Source organism: Aethalodelphis obliquidens, unplaced genomic scaffold (genome assembly GCF_003676395.1).
Source record: "Aethalodelphis obliquidens isolate GAN/ISIS:26980383/991018 unplaced genomic scaffold, ASM367639v1 scaffold50, whole genome shotgun sequence".
NCBI lineage: Eukaryota > Metazoa > Chordata > Mammalia > Artiodactyla > Delphinidae > Aethalodelphis > Aethalodelphis obliquidens.
Window position 1 is genome coordinate 1,845,324 of NW_020837994.1, and position 18,061 is coordinate 1,863,384.

Below are 18,061 nucleotides of genomic sequence, written 5' to 3' on the forward strand. Positions count from 1 at the left end.
TTTTTTGCGGTACACGGGCCTCTCACTGTTGTGGCCTCTCCCGTTGCAGAGCACAGGCTCCAGACGCACAGGCTCAGCGGCCATGGCTCATGGGCCCAGCCGCTCTGCGGCATGTGGGATCTTCCCGGACCGGGGCACGAACCCATGTCCCCTGCATCGGCAGGCAGACTCAACCACTGTGCCACCAGAGATGCCCAATTTAAGTGTTTCTAGAAAGAAAAAAAGATACATAGGCTTTGTATGGGTTTTTAAACATACGGATAATTTCTATTTTTCCAACGATCATTATTGTAAAAAATGCTTGATAATACATAGAAAGTAAAAGCCTCCTTCTAATCTCATCCTGGAGAGTCTTCCAGAGAATTTTTGAAAATTTCAACGAAATGTTTGGTTGATTCTTTTAGAGGTTATTACTTGATCCATTCTTTATTAGGTCCCCCATTAGCTTTTCATCTAATGATTTTAGCTGAGATTGATTTTTATCATTGCCTGGATCATTAATTCACTAGGAGTTACAAAATAGTGATGTTCTAATTCTGTCATTCCTTCTGGATTTATTGGCTGGAATGTTTGTATAAAGAAGAACTTTCTCTCATCAACTAGCTATGTTTTCCCTTTTTCTTTACCTGATAAAAAGCTCTAGAGGCTTGCCCCCAGCCAGGCTCTGGGATTATGGATGCTGAACTCAACTCCTGTGTCCCCTTTAATAGGATCCCCCTGAACCATAGCTGTACTCTGGTTTACGTTGTTTTAGCACTGGCATTTCCACTGCGTTGTTTTTATGCATTTCTAATATCCCCTAAGGCAGCGTTTAGTCACAGTGAACTGTCTGGGCTGCGATATTTTCTCCTGAGGGTACCAATTATTGTTTTTAGGGCTCCTGTTACATAGGTTTGAGTGATTAGTTTCTAATGCTCTTTTTCTCATAAGCTCTGTAATTTTTATTGTACAATTTTGCAGAACATGACATTTTTAAGAATGCTTTTTTTAAGAGAAAATGCATTATGAAGACACGTCAAATTCCCAGTTCAAATTTATAATTATATTTTTTAAAAACTTACTTGATTTTATATTGTTCTTTTTTCTTATGTTGTGAATTTTGGTTGTTCCTAACATTAAAATAAATATTTATTTGCTTTAGCCAAATATATGAGATTTAGAAAAGCAAACCCAACAATTTTACTAACCATATGATGACTGAAAACAGTTTAAGGTTTCTAGGTTATCCCGAGCATCACTCTGTTGCAGTTATAGAAATGTTTCTCTTTCCTTATTACAGCCACATGCTCCTACATTGATAGATATACCTTAGTTTATTCAGCAGTCCCTTATTGATAGTTATTTGAGTTATTTACAGTCTTTGGCTATTACATATAGTGCTGCAGTGTATAGCTCAGTGTATATGTGTTTTGTATGTTTTTGCCAGTGTGTTTTAAGGTTACGTTCCTAGAAGTAGGATATATATAAACTTTGTTGGGTATTGCCAAATACCTCTCCATTTTTCATTGCTACCAGCAATGTAGGAGAGCATCTGTTTCTACACAGCACATGTGGTCCTGTTTCAGGGTCATCTGCATTTCTCCTCTGTGAACTGTTTCTTCATACCTCTTGCCGATTTTCAAAAGGATAGTTAGTCTTTATTTTCTCTATTTTAGAAACTATATATTAACCCTTTGTGATATGTTGCAGATATTTTTCCCACTTTACCATTTGTCTTTTTATGTTGCTTAAAGTTTTTTTTTCCATCATCCAAAAATGATTTTTTAGTTTTTATGGATTATTTCAGTTACTTCTGGATTTTGAATTATAGTCAAGAAACTTCCTCATTCTCAGGTTATATTAGTTTATAGAAGAATTCACCCATATTTTCTTCCTGTGCATACTATATATATATATGTTTCATTCTTTACATTTAGATCTCTGATCCATTTAGAATTTATTTTTTTTGTATGGTGTGAGAGATCCAATTTTTATCTGGTTCCATATGATTATACAGTAATTCTCATTACATTACTTAGTAAAAAGTCCTCTTTTCCTCTTTTTCCTCTTTTCCTAGTTTGAGCTGCTGTGTTTTTTTGAGTTTTGCGGGGGTTTTTGGTACCGATATCTACACTCTCTCACTTTCCTTAACCTGATTGAGAAGTTTCAAAGTAAGCAAGTTAAAAATGAGTCTGACTTTATTAAACTGTAACATACATTTTCAGGGGTACCTAATGTTGCTGATTTCATATCCAAGTGCAAATGAATTTTTGGCAAGGAAACGTTAAAATCGCAAGTTGTACTACTTTAAATACCAATGAAGTGTTATTTTGTTACAGTGCCACAAGGTTGCAGTAGTGAGAGAAGATAAATTGGAAGGTAAGTATTATAGCGATCTAGCAAATTTTTCCTTTTTTTAAAAAAAATAAATTTATTTATTTATTTTTGGCTGTGTTAGGTCTAAGTTTCTGTGTGTGGGCTTTCTCTAGTTGCGGCGAGCGGGGGCCACTCTTCATCGCGGTGTGCGGGCCTCTCACTGTCGCAGCCTCTCTTGTTGTGGAGCACAAGCTCCAGACGCTCATGGGCCTAGTTGCTCCGCGGCATGTGGGGTCTTCCCAGACCAGGGCTCAAACCCGTGTCCCCTGCATTGGCAGGCAGATTCTCAACCACTGCGCCACCAGGGAAGCCCAAGTTTTTTCTCTTATGGCATCAGTGTGATTAACATCTCATATACATTTAGCTGTTTTACTGGAGAGCCGTGTATTCTTTTTATTAGTAATTTCTGAAACATGTTAAAGTATGATACTACACTAATTTCCCATTTTTAAGGCCAATGGCTGCTGACATTAATAAAGCGCTTTTATCATGGGATTTCAAAACTATGACAGACATGTAAAAAACTATTATGAATACCATATGGAACACCTCATCAACTGTCAAAAGACAATGGTCTCTAAATATTGTGTTGTATTCCATAAATGTTTTTTTAGGAAGAAAATTAAAGAATGCTTTTCTGAAGTCAGAAGAACTTAGTATAACTTCTAAATTAAATTCGTCTACCCATTTCAAGACTATTAATGCTACTGTTCTATTTTTTAATACCCAATTCAAAGGAATTTTGTAATAGTCAGCCACATGATCTTGGATTATGTCTCAAGACAAAACCTGCAGTGTTGTACTTTGTATATAAAGATGCCTACCAGTGGAGTTGTTTTCTTATAAATTAACTTTGAGGTATTTAAAATGGTGGAAACGTCCAATATTTTCTTTCTGAATTCCCACAGTGGTAGATTTATTCATTCAGTAGATACATAGTGAGTATCTACTCTGTGTCAAGCTCTGTGCTAGGCACTAGAGACTTGGAACAAGTTAGGCATGGTCGCTTCCTTCATGGAACCTAAAATTTGTGCTTGTGATGTTCTTTTCTGAATTTCCTCTGCAGACTCATCTGGTTAGTATTTTTGTTATATAGAGTTTCTTTTTGTAAACTAAAATTGAATTATATAAGCGAGACTTCTCAGAAATTACTTATTCCTCAGTTGCTATGTTTATATGCTAGAGTATAAGATTCTTCCCTGACTGGGGGGAAAAAAAACCCACATCATAGTATCATCAATTATTCATTAATATTTACTGAGTGTCCACTGGATGAGTGATGCCTTCACAGTACTGTACTTAGAACTGACTCACCACCACCTACCTTTCATAATGTCCTTGTCACAGACAGAAGAGTTGATATCATACTGTATATAATACTGTTTGGCCTTTTAGAGCTTTTTGGACCACCACAGATTACAAATGGTTTTAATGCAGAAGGGTTTCTTGTTAAACTCCCCACATGCTATGAAGTTTGTGTATTAACAGACTGCTTTTCCTGTTGACTTGTAGCAGTGAAGTCCAAGCTAGCTGTGACTGCCAGTGTACATGTGTACAGCATCCAGAAAGCCATGCTAAAGGACAGTGGGCCTCTGTTCAATACCGACTATGACATCCTTAAAAGCAACTTGCAGAACTGCAGCAAGTGAGCTCCTTAATGTTTCTTGTGGGCTTCTTTATGAATTGATTTTGTAAGATGTTTACACAGTGGCTGCCTCTTAAGAGTGAACGCCAAGTCTAGTAAAACCCCATTTATCTTGCAGTAAGACACATGCCTGGTTTTATTAGTGCATCATAAGGTGAAAAATAGCAGCTACAACCCATACTGAAAACCTCAGTAGACTCCCCATAAATCTATTTCTCATGTATTTATCCTGTCACTACTACCAGAAATGTTGTTTGTTGGGCCCCCTCATTACTCCTTTACCCCAGTCTCTGCTTGTCTAAATCCTACCCATCTGTCAAGAGCCAGTTCAAATGTTATCCTTCAAAAAACTATTCCTAATTTAATATTCCTCTACCTTCCATCCAAAATCAGTTGATCTTCCACAGCCAGGATCAGATCTTGTTCATCTTTTGTATCTTTCACAGCACAGGGAGGAGGTGGACTATAATGCACATGGGTTTTGGAAATTGATGATCATGGGCTTGATTTTTGGCTTTGTTGCTCATGGCCCAGGAGCTTTGGACAAGTTACTTAAACTCTTTTGAGCTTTGGTCAAACACCTACTTTGTATGGAAGGTTCAGGCCAGATCCCCAGACATATAGTGAACACCTACTACTTTGATAGGTACTAAGCAGAATAATTTGAATTAATTCAACAAAGATCTGATGAGTACGTGTGACATGCCACATACTATAGAGTGAATATGGTCCATTACCTGCTTGATGATCCTATGGGAGGCAATTACAGTATAGTGTGACAGTGCTACAATATGAATAAGAGTGTGGGAGGATATTGGGGGACACTCATCCCCCCTTTTTGGTTGGGGTAGAGTGAGGAGTCAAGACAGAGGTGGCTTCTTGAAGGGTACGGCATTGAAGTTGAGGCCTGAAGGCCTAGTAGAAGTAGCCAGTCAGAGGGAAATGGGAGAGTAAGGACAAGGCTGAGAGAACACGTGGTGCTTGTGCAGAACCACAGTAGTTTTCTATGGCTGGAAATTAGAGTGAGAGGCAGAAAATAATGATGCAAGGAATCAGACTCTATGCTTGACTACTAGGATAAAGAGTTGAGGCTTTATTCCAAGGGCACAGGGGAGCCACTGAAGATTTTGAAGCAGATGATTGAAATGATGAGAATTGCATCATAAAAATATCACTCTATGATGGTGAAAATGGATCTGAAGGGAATAATCTGAAGGCAAGGCCATCAGGAAGGAGAACTGTTGCAGTGATTCAAGGTGGAGATGATAGTTACCTGAAGCATAGTAGTGGTGTTGGAAATGGAGAGGTACAGAGGTTAAAGGGCCATACCATCAAAACCTGGATGGTGTGGTAGTGGTTAGGGACCAGGAGAGTGTATGGTGGGGATGGGGGCGGGGTTCATGGTGTTAAGGATGATGGCCGTGTTTCTGGCTTGAATTGCTGGATGGATAATGGTACCATCACTAAGAAGAGGAACATATGAGGAGGAGCAGGCTTTGGGAGAAGGGAAAAATGATGAATTGGCTTTGGACATGTTGATTTTTAGTACCCTGTGGGGAGTCCAAGTGGAGGTGTCCTTTGCAATAGATAGGGGAGTCTAGAGCTAAGGAGAGAAATCTGAGGGTAAAGAGAGAGATTTTGGAATCAGAGAAAATAGATAATTAATTGGGCTACAGCAGTAGATACAGTCATGCAGAGAGAATGCATAGACTGAAAGAAGGGCAGAAAGTTATTAAACTCTAGGCACAGTTACTAGCTGTGTAACCCCTTGGGCAAATTATTTAACCTCTCTACTTGAGTTTCCTCATCAGTGAAATGAAACTAATAAAATTAGTATCAGCCTCAGGGTTGTAGAGGTTTAAATGAATTAATATATGTAAAGCACTTAGAACAGTGCTTGGCACACAGTAAGCACTATTTAAGTGACAGCTGTTTTTTAAGGGGTGGGCAGAAAAGAGGGACCTAAGAGGGAGCTGCCAGAAATAAGAGGAAAATCATGAGAGTGTCTGGAGTTCTAAAAACTAAGAAGAGAGTTTCAAGAAGGAGGGACTGGTTGACAATATCAAACCTTGCTGAGAAGCTGAGTAAAACAGGAACTGAAAAGTGATGGCCTTGGTAACAGCAGTTTCAGTGGAGCAACCAGCTTCTGGTCAGCTGGGTAGATTGGGATATAAGGAAGATAGCAGATAGGGACAACTTTCCAGGAAATTTGACGGTAAGATGGAGGAAAAAGAGAGGTAACCTGCTACAGAGGAATTGAGGCTCAGGGAGGATATATATACATTTTTATTTTTTTATTTATTTATTTATTTTTTGCGGTACGCGGGCCTCTAACTGTTGTGGCCTCTCCCGTTGTGGAGCACAGGCTCCAGACGCACAGGCTCAGCGGCCATGGCTCACGGACCCAGCCGCTCCATGGCGTGTGGGATCCTCCCGGACCAGGGCACGAACCCGTGTCCCCTGCATCGGCAGGCGGACTCCCAACCACTGCGCCACCAGGGAAGCCCTATACATTTTTAAAGTTGAGAATACCTTGAACTTATATTATTAGGAAAGAGCTATAAAAAGAAGAAATGGTTGAAGATACTCGGGGGGGATGGGATAACTGATAAAGTTGGGTCCTTGAGGAGAAATAGGTATAGGATTGCCAAAAATAATTTCTGTAAGTTCCATGAGCATAGGGATCATGTCTATTTTGTTAACCACTGTATACCCAAAATGGTGCCTGGCAAATGGTAAGCATAAAGTAAATAATTGTTGAGTGAATTAATGGTAGACATTGGTTCTTTTTTTTCCTTCAGCTCCAAACCTTGAGTATAATAGACACACAAATATTTATTAGATAAATAATGAATATACAGCTAAAGAGTAATTTATGTCTGGTGTCTTTTAGGGAAGGATTATAAGAAAACATTAACACCCAGATATGTTTATGTAAGTTGTATTATTAGATTTCAAAAATAATCTGTATTAAAATCTAGTGGTATGTCAAACTCTAAAAATCAATTCTGTTGTATCTAGTAAGTAAGCAAACAAGAATAAAAGTGACTCAAAAGTCCACAATGAAATTTGCATAGGGACCGCTAAAATAAACATGGCAAGTACAAATGTGATAGTAGGAAGCACTTTAATGAAACTTTACTTAAATACTTAAAGTATCCTCGGTAGAAATGTGAGGAATTTATCTCCAGTAAAGAAGTTTGTATTTGGTCCTGAGAATCATGGGCCAACTGAGATCTGACACATTGTTTCATGTGTTTTAAGAAGTGCTGTGACAGGAAGAAAGTTGAAATTTTAGATTGAGCAGATTCTTCTCTCTTCGGACATGTTCCCAGCCTAACCTGGTCTCTTCCTTATTGCCAATTCCTGGTCCTGACCCTAAGGTGTGGAATGTAGACCAAATGGAGAAAGACTTGTCTCGGGGCCAACTTTAGATGTTGACAATGAAATAAAACATTGCTCTCTTTCCCTGTACATGGAAGCACTGCAGGGCCAGAGAGGAAGAGTGGTGAGTGAAAGGAAATGATTTCCGTCTGTTCTTAACTCTGATGCACAAAATATTTGTGTTAATGTGGAGTTTTCTATGTGGACTGTAATAAATCAGTGGAAGGTTTTTGGAGCTGTGGACTCTAGCTCAGGGCTGTTCAGCCTAAAGTTACTTCAGAAATTAAGTGATATTATCAGGGATTTTTTATCTTAGGCCAGTTAATCTCAGAGTTGTGCCTGGTTGATCTGTAAGATAATTGCTATCACCACATAGTTTCTTAACCTCCATCTTCTCCCACCCCAAGTTGAGATGATACACTAAAGAAAGGAGAGAAGCCAGAAGCCTCACTTTCAGTGACTTTAATCTTTCTTTCAACCTGTATTTCCCTGTGCCAGGTCTTATACTGGGTGCCTGAAATACAAAAGGTGAATAATATACTTACCTTCAAGGAGCTCTTACCTACCCTCAATAAGCAAAAGACTGAGGGAAATAAAATGTTCTTCTTTGTTAGGAAACGTTGGAAAACTTTGCTTTAAGTACAACTGTTTGACAAGGCTGGATCAGTTACCCATTCACAATGTAGGACATTACATCATGGATTTTTGTGAAGCAGGCGCATCTACAATCATTAGAGAAGAAGAGATGAATGTTCCCTTTAATACGTCATGCAAATTGTTCCAAATTTCTTCACTTAGCTATGGGCATACTTGTCTGGTGCTGTTAGTTGGGATTATTATAAATTATTAAATAAGTGACTTTAAAGGACCACAGGTTATAGAAGCCAGTGGCTCTGTTCCCAGCTTATTCCATGTTTTAAAGCATGATCCATTCTGGCCAGGAGAGTTGCCAGGAAATTTGTTAATATTTAAAGCTCTTAATTTTGATTCAGTCAGTATTTATGGTATTGCTAGCCCTATATGTTGAAGGTCTTTAAAAACAAGAGATAACCATTTGGTTTACCAAAGATGGTGAAATTACTAATGTTTTATTATTGTTTGGTGTATTCTTACTATTTTGAATTAGGATGCTTTTTTCAAAAAAGCAAGAATACCCATATGGCTTGGTAGAAGACACCTTCCAATCTTAGTTTTATTACTAACGAGATGTATAATTCACTCACTCCTCTCCAGTACTTGTTGCACAAACTAATTTCTAAAATCCATTCTAGTTCTAAAATTTTCTAATTTTATAGTATTAGGGTTAGAAAGTATTGTGGGGAAGAAACAAGAGTTTAAAAATAAGGTTTGATGTTGACATCAGTTAATTTAATGTAACATTTCTGTCCTCAGGTTTAGTGCCATCCAGTGTGCAGCTGCCGTCCCTAGAGCTCCTGCTGAATCCTCATCTTTTGAAAAGTTTGAGCAGTCAGATCTTCCGGTATCACCTGAGCCACAAGCTAGTAATGAGTTGACCACCAATGGTCATGGCCCACCTATCCCCAAACAGAGTTCCCAGCAGCCCAAAGGAATCATGGGCATGTTTGCTTCTAAAGCTGCTTCTAAAACCCAAGATGCCAACAAGGAAACCAAAACAGAGGCTAAAGAAGTAACGAATGTAAGTCTTCTTTAAAAATATGCTTTTACAGCTCAGAATGGGTAACTAGAAAAGCATTTAGTAATTCCAGTGGTAGTAGTTTAATTATTTAAGGTTCTGATATTTAGTTCTGTTTTTTCTGCTTTAGTGTAAATCCTTTAGTTCTTGATACTCTCACCTGAAGTAGTCCTTTTTCTTTCGATAATGCTTCTCACCAAGCCTCAGATTCTCCTGTAAAATGTAATGCCTGCCCTGTACACATCATAAGCTTATTGTGAGACCCAGTTGAAATAATGCAAAGAATTGTATATTAGCAGTATGTTATTTGGGAACATCTATATTTTGGGCTTTGCCAGTGTATTTAACATTCTCATTCTATTTAATGAATTTTTCTTGTTTTTTTCTTTCATCTCTTTCCTTAGTTTTTTATTGTTCAGTCATCTCAACTAACTTAAGTGCGTTGACTTAAGAAAAGTCTCATACTATTAAAAATAATCTAGAAAAGCATAATTATTGCCATTATTATTATTACCATTATTGTCATTTTAAAGCTTCCACTTTGGGAAAGGAGAGGAGAGGGAGAGGGAAAGCACTGACAATTATAGGACTCCTACTGAGTGCCAACAGTTTGGTCTTTGCTTAAATCCTCTTATCGCTTCTGTGAGGGAGACATTATCATTATCATCTTGTTAAGTAATTTGGATGTCATATTGCTATTACGCGGTGGAATCAGCATTTAGCATTCCACTTAGGATGATTACAAATGTAATGTTTTGGAGGTTTTTCCCCATTTTGTACCATGTTGCCTCTGATGTGTTTTAATTCTGTCAAACTAAGTAGTTTTTAAATGTACTCTAAATAAGTTTAGAAATATTCATGAATAATAATTTTATAAAAACCGGGGAAAACTAAGCTTTGGCGATTAACACCAAATACTATCTGGTCTGCATTTGTTCTTATATCTAGTGCCTACACGTTTTGGCATAATAATATAGAGACTGTATGATCATGAGAGTGTGCTCTTCTATTGAAGAGATTTTTTGACTGCTACTTGAAGAACAGCCTAAACATTAGAAAAAAAAAATCATGTGTGTTTTGTTTTTCTATGCTTTTAGGCATCTTCGGTAGGCAACAAGCCACCAGGGAAAGGGAATGCGATAAGCAATTTTTTTGGAAAAGCTGCTATGAGTAAGCATGTTCTTACCTTCCTTTGACTAATATATGAATGTTAATATAATAACATTATATCTGAGGTGAAAGCCACCTTGTCCAGTTTTTAACCTATCTAACACACTCCCATGTGGCATTCCCGCATCCTAACATAAACTTGTAGTATACAGATCTATGTGTTGATGAATATAACCAACTGGAACAATAGATTTTATGGGTGAGCTGGGTTCAGTCGAGATATCCTGGAGGGTAGTTTACTTATTTCTGTTTTTACTTCCTGCCTTGAAAAGAGAATTAAATATTTGTTTTATAGTGTTCTTGAAAATGGGTGTTTAAAATAATAGAGAAGTTTATTTATAATGGCCATTTATAAATATTTACTTTTTGAGAAAGCAAATCTCCTTTATTTAAAAAAATATATTTAACCATTGTAAAGTAATTATACTCCAATAAAGATGTAAAATATATATATATATAGAGAGAGAGAGAGAGGATTTTTTTCATATAGAAAGAACCAATAACTACATATTTTTGTACTTCTCATATCAAGTACACATCCCCTGGGGGTATGTGGCCAGAATACCAGGAACAATGCAGGAATTGCAGGATAATTATGGCACACTTCTTGGAGCATAGCACTTTACAAAGATTTTGTGGGAAGCAGTTTTGTTACATGCCTATGCAAGTAAAATTAGTCAGAAATCTGCTTTTCTGTGATGGTCAAAATGGCAGTTAGGGGACAGATTGGGGTAATCGTTTTTTTTATTTGCCATAAAAGCTATCAGAGGGCTTCCCTGGTGGCGCAGTGGTTGAGAATCTGCCTGCCAATGCAGGGGACACGGGTTCAAGCCCTGGTCTGGGAAGATCGCACATGCCACGGAGCAACTGGGCCCGTGAGCCACAACTACTGAGCCTGCGCGTCTGGAGCCTGTGCTCTGCAACAAGAGAGGCCGCGATAGTGAGAGGCCTGCGCGCTGCGATGAAGAGTGGCCCCCACTTGCCACAACTAGAGAAAGCCCTCGCACAGAAACGAAGACCCACACAGCCATAAATAAATAAATTAAAAAATTAAAAAAAAATTGGCTTGCACAAAAAAAAAAATGCTATCAGAGAACATCTTTATGTTCTGAAAAAATATTGAAAATTTGCTACTTTCAGGTTATTGGGAGGCATGATTGTATTACTGCAGGCACAGTGCATAAGGAGGGCTCCCTACTTCTGTGAAAATATGTCATGCTAATGTCACTGGCCTGCACGCCTGGTGCTAGTCCACTATACCCAATCAGATTGTGTGGTTTCTTGGCAACTTTGATGGGGCCCACATGTTTATTTGTTGTTGTTGTTTTTAATATGTTTGTAACCTTAAAAGCCAGTGAATTTAAAAATTACTATTATTTCTAAAATACATAAAACATGACTGCAAATTGTAAAAGTCAAACAGAAGTATACATTTATTTATTCATGTGTTTATTTAGCAAATATTTATTGAGCGCCTACTACATGCTTGGCACTATTATGCACTAGTGATACAATGCAGAAAATGTCCTCATGGCCCTTATATTCTACTGGAATAGAAAGACAAATAAATACAGAAAAAATAAAATACTTAATGATTGTAATAGCTAGGCAGAGAGTAACGGGATATTATGATAGAATGTAATAGAGGGAGGGGGGAAACCTGGATAAAATAAAGGAATGAAATATTCACTTAATTAAAAGAATGGCTTACAAAGCTGATTTATTTAACAGATGTTTTTTTCAAGGCTTAATGTTTAGAGTAAAATTATGAATGTTTTTATTGTATTTGACACATGACAAGATCAGTGCAATGAAAATGAAGCTTTAGAGCTGGATGAAGAGTTGATTGTTGGTATTTGAACCATTTAAAACTAGATGCCAGACAATAACAAGTGTTAGCAAGAATGTGGAGAAATTGAACCCTCATACATTGCTGTAGGGAATGTAAAATGATGTGCTCACTTTGAAAACAGTGTGGCAGTGCTTCAAAAAATTAAACATATTTACCCAGCACTTCCACTCCTAGGTATCTACTCAAGTGAATTAAAACTGTGTGTTCACACAAAAACTTGTACAAATGTTCATAGCAGCATTATTCATAATAACCAAGAAGGTCTATCATGTGATGAATGGTTAAATGATAGGTGATATATCCATATGATGGAATATTTTTCAGCCATGAAAAGGAATGAAATACTGATACATGCTACAACATGGATGAACCTTGAAATGTTATGCAAAATAAATGAAGCCAAACACAGAAGGCCACATGTTATATGATTTCATTTACACAGAATGTTCAGAATAGGCAAATCTATAGAGACAGAAAGTATATTAGTGGTTGTTAAGGGATGGGTTGGAGAGTGATGGCTAATGGGTACAGGGTTTCTTTTAGGGGTGATGAAATGTTCTAAAATTGGATGGTGGTGTTGTTGCAATTAAAAACCACTGAATTGTACACTTGAAAAGGGTAAATTTTATGATATGAATTCTGTTTCAGTAACAACCTTAATGCTTTATATATTTCAAAAAATTATTGGTGACAAAATTAAAAAGTCATCATCTGTTATCATTCTTTGCTTAAAAAGGTGTTTCATATTTTTTTGCGTATACAAAGGAGATGCTTTTCTGTTTTCAGAATTCATAAGCTGCATACTCTTGGGAAACATCTTTTAATCCCTCTGACTCTTAATTTCCTCATCTAACAAATGAGAATGTTGGTACTTCATAAAGTTGTATTCATTTTTTTCTAAGTGCTACGTTTACTATCATTTGGCTTGGGGGCTGTGATATAATGAGGGATTAGTAGGAGGCAGAAATGAAAACAGTTATAGCTAGAGTGGTAGTTGGAAAGGAGAAATGTTCTCTGACTAGACCATGAGCTCTGTTAGGACAGGGACTGTTTTTTATCCCTTTAGCCCCTGTGCCTAATATATTACCTGGCACCTAGTAAACTGTCAAAGGAATGATAGATTAATATTGCACGATGGGGTTATATGTCATCTGCTATACTTTATTTACAGATAAAATTAAAGTCAATTTGGATTCAGAACAAGCAGTGAAAGAAGAAAAAAAAGTGGAGCAACCTCCACTGTCTGTCACTGAACCAAAGCTGGCAGCCCCTGTGGGCCTGAAGAAATCTAGCAAAAAAGCAGAGCCTGTTAAGATGCAGCAGAAGGAAAGAAAAAGGTAGGAAAATTTTGTTACTTGTGGGGGAAGAGTGTCTCTGCTGGGGGTGAGAAGGTCTTTTTGGGCTTATTGACAAGCAGGCAGTTTTCAGCTGAGCACTAAATCCTACTAGGGATAGCCTTAAGGATACAGCTGCATAACCAAAATGAAGAGAGAAGCTCCATAGCTTGTCTAGTGAAGCAGAACTTGAATCAGCCAGTTCAGATGATTTAGAGCCCAAAGCCAGTTTTTTGGGCCCCATTGCGTTTAAATTGATTGTCTTCTCCTTTACTTCATTTTATATTTGTGGACATGGCATAAGCGTGCCTGATTGTATGTCTCTGTGTCTGTTTTTCACCTCAGATTGCCAAATGAGGGGTTACTGTTTCCAGTGAAATTTAAGAGAAAAAGTTCTTTGTTTTCTTTTTATATCAATGAGTTTATTTTTCAAGTGGTAAAATGTAATTAGAAAAGAAAACAAAAAGCACACAAGCTGTTAAAAATGAATCCAGGAATTTGAGACACTACCTCATAGTTGGTAGGAGCTAGTCTGTTGAAAGAAATTCTAAAGGACACTGTCAGCACTGATAGGCCTAGACATACTTGACTTTTGTGGCAAGATTGGGGCTACGCTATTAGAAAACATCAACAAAATGCTGACGTTTCAGAGGGTCAGAGCTCTCTGTCCAGTGGGCCTCACCTCCTAGGAACATGTGATAGGGATGGATTAAAATGTTTCTAACGATGGGTACGACACTCGCTGTTGATGGTTATTGCCAGGAATGCATTCAGGATTTCACCACCAAGTAGGACATTAACTGTATGTTTTTAGTAGATGCCCTTTACCAGATTCAGGAAGTCTTTTCTATTCCTAGTTTGCTGAAATGTTTTATGAATGGGTGTTGAATTTTGACAGATACTTTTTCTGCATTTATTGAGGCGATCGTATGGTGTTTCTGTTAATGTGGTGGATTACACTGACTGGTTTTCAAATGTTAAACCAGCCTTGCATTCTTGAGATAAACCCCACTTGGTCATGATGTATTATCCTTTTTATATATTGCTAGATTCGATTTGTTAATGTTATGTTAAGAATTCTTTGCATCTATATTTATGGGGGCTATAATCAGTTAATTTCTTGGCTGGTAATGTCTTTGTCAGATTTCAGTATCAAAGTTATGCCCATTTCATACAATCAGTTGAGAGGAGTTTCCTCCTCCTCTGTTTTCCAAAAGAGTTTGTGTAAGGTATGTATTGTTTCTTTCATAAAAGTTTGATAAAATTCACCAGTGGACCCAGGCTTGGAGTTTACTTTGTGGGAAAATTTTTATTATGAATTTGATTTCTTTAAATAGAGCTATTCAAATATTCTTATTCTTTTGGGGTCAATTTTGAATGTGTTTTTAAAGGAATTTCATCTGAGTTGTTGAGTTTATTGGCATAAAAATGTTTATAATATATATAGCCTTATTCTTTGAGTATCTGTGGAATCTGTAGGTATCACTATAGATTTCTTCATTCATTCCTAACATTGGTAATGTATACTTTTCTCATTATCAGTCTTGTAAAAGTCTTACTAATTTTATTAATCTTTTCTTGAAAAATAACTTTTACCTTTTAACATTTTCTATTTCATTGATTTCTGCTCTTTATTATTTCCTTCTACTTATTTTGGGTTTAATTTGTTATTTTTCTAGCTTAAGGTAGAAAAATAAGTTGATATTTAGTTACATAAGAAATAAGATTGAAGGTAAAAACTATGTCTTGTACTTATTTGTGTCTATAACACACACTAGGCCCTTGATAAATTATTGTTGATTGAATGAATAGTGTGGTGGAGTATCCAGACAGAGGAGCTAAATAATGTCAAGATGGATCTAGGTTATTTGTCCAGTAAAATTTATCACATTGTATTTTATAGTTAGTGGTATTTATGCCCATTTTTCCTGCCAGAGCTTCTTTAGAACAATGGTATTTTCTTGATCTTTGCATCTGAGCATTTAGCAAAAAGTCTTTATGTAGGTAGTAGCTGCTTATTTAATGCTTGTTGAATGATTGAAAGGCCAGTAGGGGAAGTAAGAAGGAATTTGGAAAATTTTTCAATAACCTGGTAAGTAGCTTACAGTGGTCTTTAGAGAGCTAGAGAAAGTTTTTATTCTGGTTACCCCATGAAGTGACCTAGCTGTGGTCAGTTAGCAGAGTATCCTTATGGGTCTATTACGACTCTTACTTTCTACCCTCTGGAATTAAGATCATGAGTTATGAAGCAAGGCTGACAGTAGCACATGAATACTTATATTTTTATTTTGTGTAACATGCTTAAATTATTCCCGAATGGCAACAGGAGGAAGCAAGTGGAGGTATCTGATGATGAGACAAAAGAAACTGAAAACATGAAGAAAAAGAGGAGAAGAATCAAACTTCCTGAGTCTGATAGCAGTGAAGATGAAGGTGGGCATTGCTAATTTTTTAAATTTTAATTTTTGGCTAGTGGGATTGTCTCAGTCAATTTGGGATGCTATAACAAAAAATACCATGGACTGAGAGGCTTAAACAACAGGAATTTATTCCTCTCAGTTCTGAAGGCTAAGAAGTCCAAAATCAAGGTGTCTGCTGATTCAGTTCCTTTTTGAGAACTCTCTTCCTCATTTGTAGACAGACACCTTCTTGCTATATCCTCCGTGGCAAAGAGAGAAATCATCTTTCTTGTGTCTCTAATCTCATTCATGAGGGCCCTATCCTCGAGACTTAATTATCTCCCAAAGGTCCGCCTCCTACTTCTATCATATTGGGGATTAGGGCTTCAATATATAAATTTTGAGGGAATACAAACATTCGGTCCACAGAAGGGTCAGTTCTTATTATGATGATTTTAGGCTCAAGGAGCTAAAAAGTTACTTATTATGGGTCACAGTGACAGTAGTAATCCTAGCACTGAGAGACACAGTGTACATATTTCTGTTTAAAAGCTACTTTAACCTTTTGACAAGAACCATAATCTTATGGTAATTTGTCAAAGTAGCAAACACAAAGGGAAAGAGAATAAGGATTATTACATTTATTAACAAGGATGTTTTCTTTTTTAAAAAATAAAATGGAGCTCTTCCTTTGGGTACCTTCATGTGAATCTTATAAAATGGGTGATATTGTAGGCATAGGGGTATTGGTGGCGCTTTGTACCACATAAGTAAAACCATGCTAAGATGAAGAATCTGTATGGTCATTGTTGAGAGGGAATGACACTGTGAACCCTTCCAGTTTTAAGTTGTAGACACTGTTGTACAATAAGCGAACAGAATAAGGGCAAGAGTCTTGCCTGAAAAATTAATGTGCCTTTTAAAAGAATATCAATTATTCTAAGAGCCAGTATCAATTATCCTTCCCAAAATGTGTAAATGAAAGTGTACAGAAAAAGGAGGAGACCAAAGAGAACAATACCTGGGTTGGACCGATATGCCAGATTACTTTGATCCTGAAAAGCCTGGTTTGAGAACGAGTGGTGAAAAGCTTGAGCTGCTGTGATTGATTCTCCATGAATTCATGGCCTAATGAGTATAAAACATTTTTGGTAATGGCCAGGGGAACTATCGTCCAAAGGGATTCAGCATCATATAAAGGTAGACAAGAGCAAACAAACTGACACTAAAAAGAGATTAAAGAAAAATGAATGCAAAAAAAGGAACCTGCTATGCTGTTGAAGGACAAAGCTAAACTTGTTAGATTCTACTTTTACCAGAAACTAAGAAGCGCTAAAAATGGTAACAGAGGCTCCCCAAAAGTGGGGGGATATTAGCTCAAGTGAGTGAAAAAACAAATTATGTATACAGGTGACAGTAATGCAAAAGAAATGAATATACATAAGAAATTGTACAAGAAAGTTGAATATGTCTATGGCAGAGGTACATCTTTGACTCTTCCATGGATTTAGGGTTTCCATTGACTGTGGAATGGATAGGGATAGGGTGTTGTGACCATCCCAGTGGAGCAGTTGCTATATACTCATTCCATGTCATTTATCAAAATGCTTTAACCAAGACTACAGAAAGGAAGATTCCCAAGTGTGTGATGAAACAACCATCAAGGAACATTCTGACTGGTTAAGAGTTGAAGGAAATAGAGGCAAATCTATGCAGACACACAGGAAAATAACTTAGCAAGTAACTTAGGAATGTGTGCTAATTGGAACAGTTTTCCCTAAATTCCAACCAGGAAAAGAACTTGAAGAAGATTCTAAAAAAGTCTTTGAAGCCATCATCCTAATGTACATTAAAAAAGTAAACTAGATACTCTAGTATTAGTGAAGGAGTCAGCTCTAAGTCAAGGAATTACGGTGGTTGATTGAACACTCTTTACATACTTCTGAAATATTCTCTGTAGTTCTGATCCTTAGCTCACAAAAATAATACCCTTAAGTGATTAGAAATATGAGTGGGGTTATTTAGTTTGGAAGGGAGAAGAAATGTGAAAGAGGTGGACAACCTATAACAGCAGATGATATAAAGCAGAGGCTCTCAGATTTTTTTTTCTGGCAAAGATAATTTTTGGCATCTGACTAAATTTATAAACCTTTGCCATTTTATTCCTAAATTTCTTCTTTGTCTCAAAGCCAGTGGGATTTCATTTTAAACACTCATACAGTCTCTAACCTATTATTGTTTTATTTCTGTTACACTATTAGTTCAATA

The 18,061-nt window shown here is 37.0% G+C and overlaps 1 protein-coding gene across 3 annotated transcripts in view; it reads left to right on the forward strand.

The window, feature by feature from the left end:
* Nucleotides 1-18,061, forward strand: part of POLD3 (DNA polymerase delta 3, accessory subunit) — a 48,754-nt gene that overhangs the window by 18,306 nt on the left and 12,387 nt on the right. For all 3 annotated transcript variants that reach the window (XR_003428064.1, XM_027083386.1, XM_027083384.1), the window contains exons 4-9: nt 2,319-2,358; nt 3,868-4,000; nt 8,777-9,041; nt 10,136-10,208; nt 13,232-13,397; nt 15,721-15,827. Coding sequence is in view for 2 of the 3 variants with exons in the window: in XM_027083386.1 (XP_026939187.1) it covers nt 2,319-2,358; nt 3,868-4,000; nt 8,777-9,041; nt 10,136-10,208; nt 13,232-13,397; nt 15,721-15,827 (784 nt within the window). In the remaining variant the exon portion in view is untranslated. The remainder of the gene's footprint in view (nt 1-2,318; nt 2,359-3,867; nt 4,001-8,776; nt 9,042-10,135; nt 10,209-13,231; nt 13,398-15,720; nt 15,828-18,061) is intronic.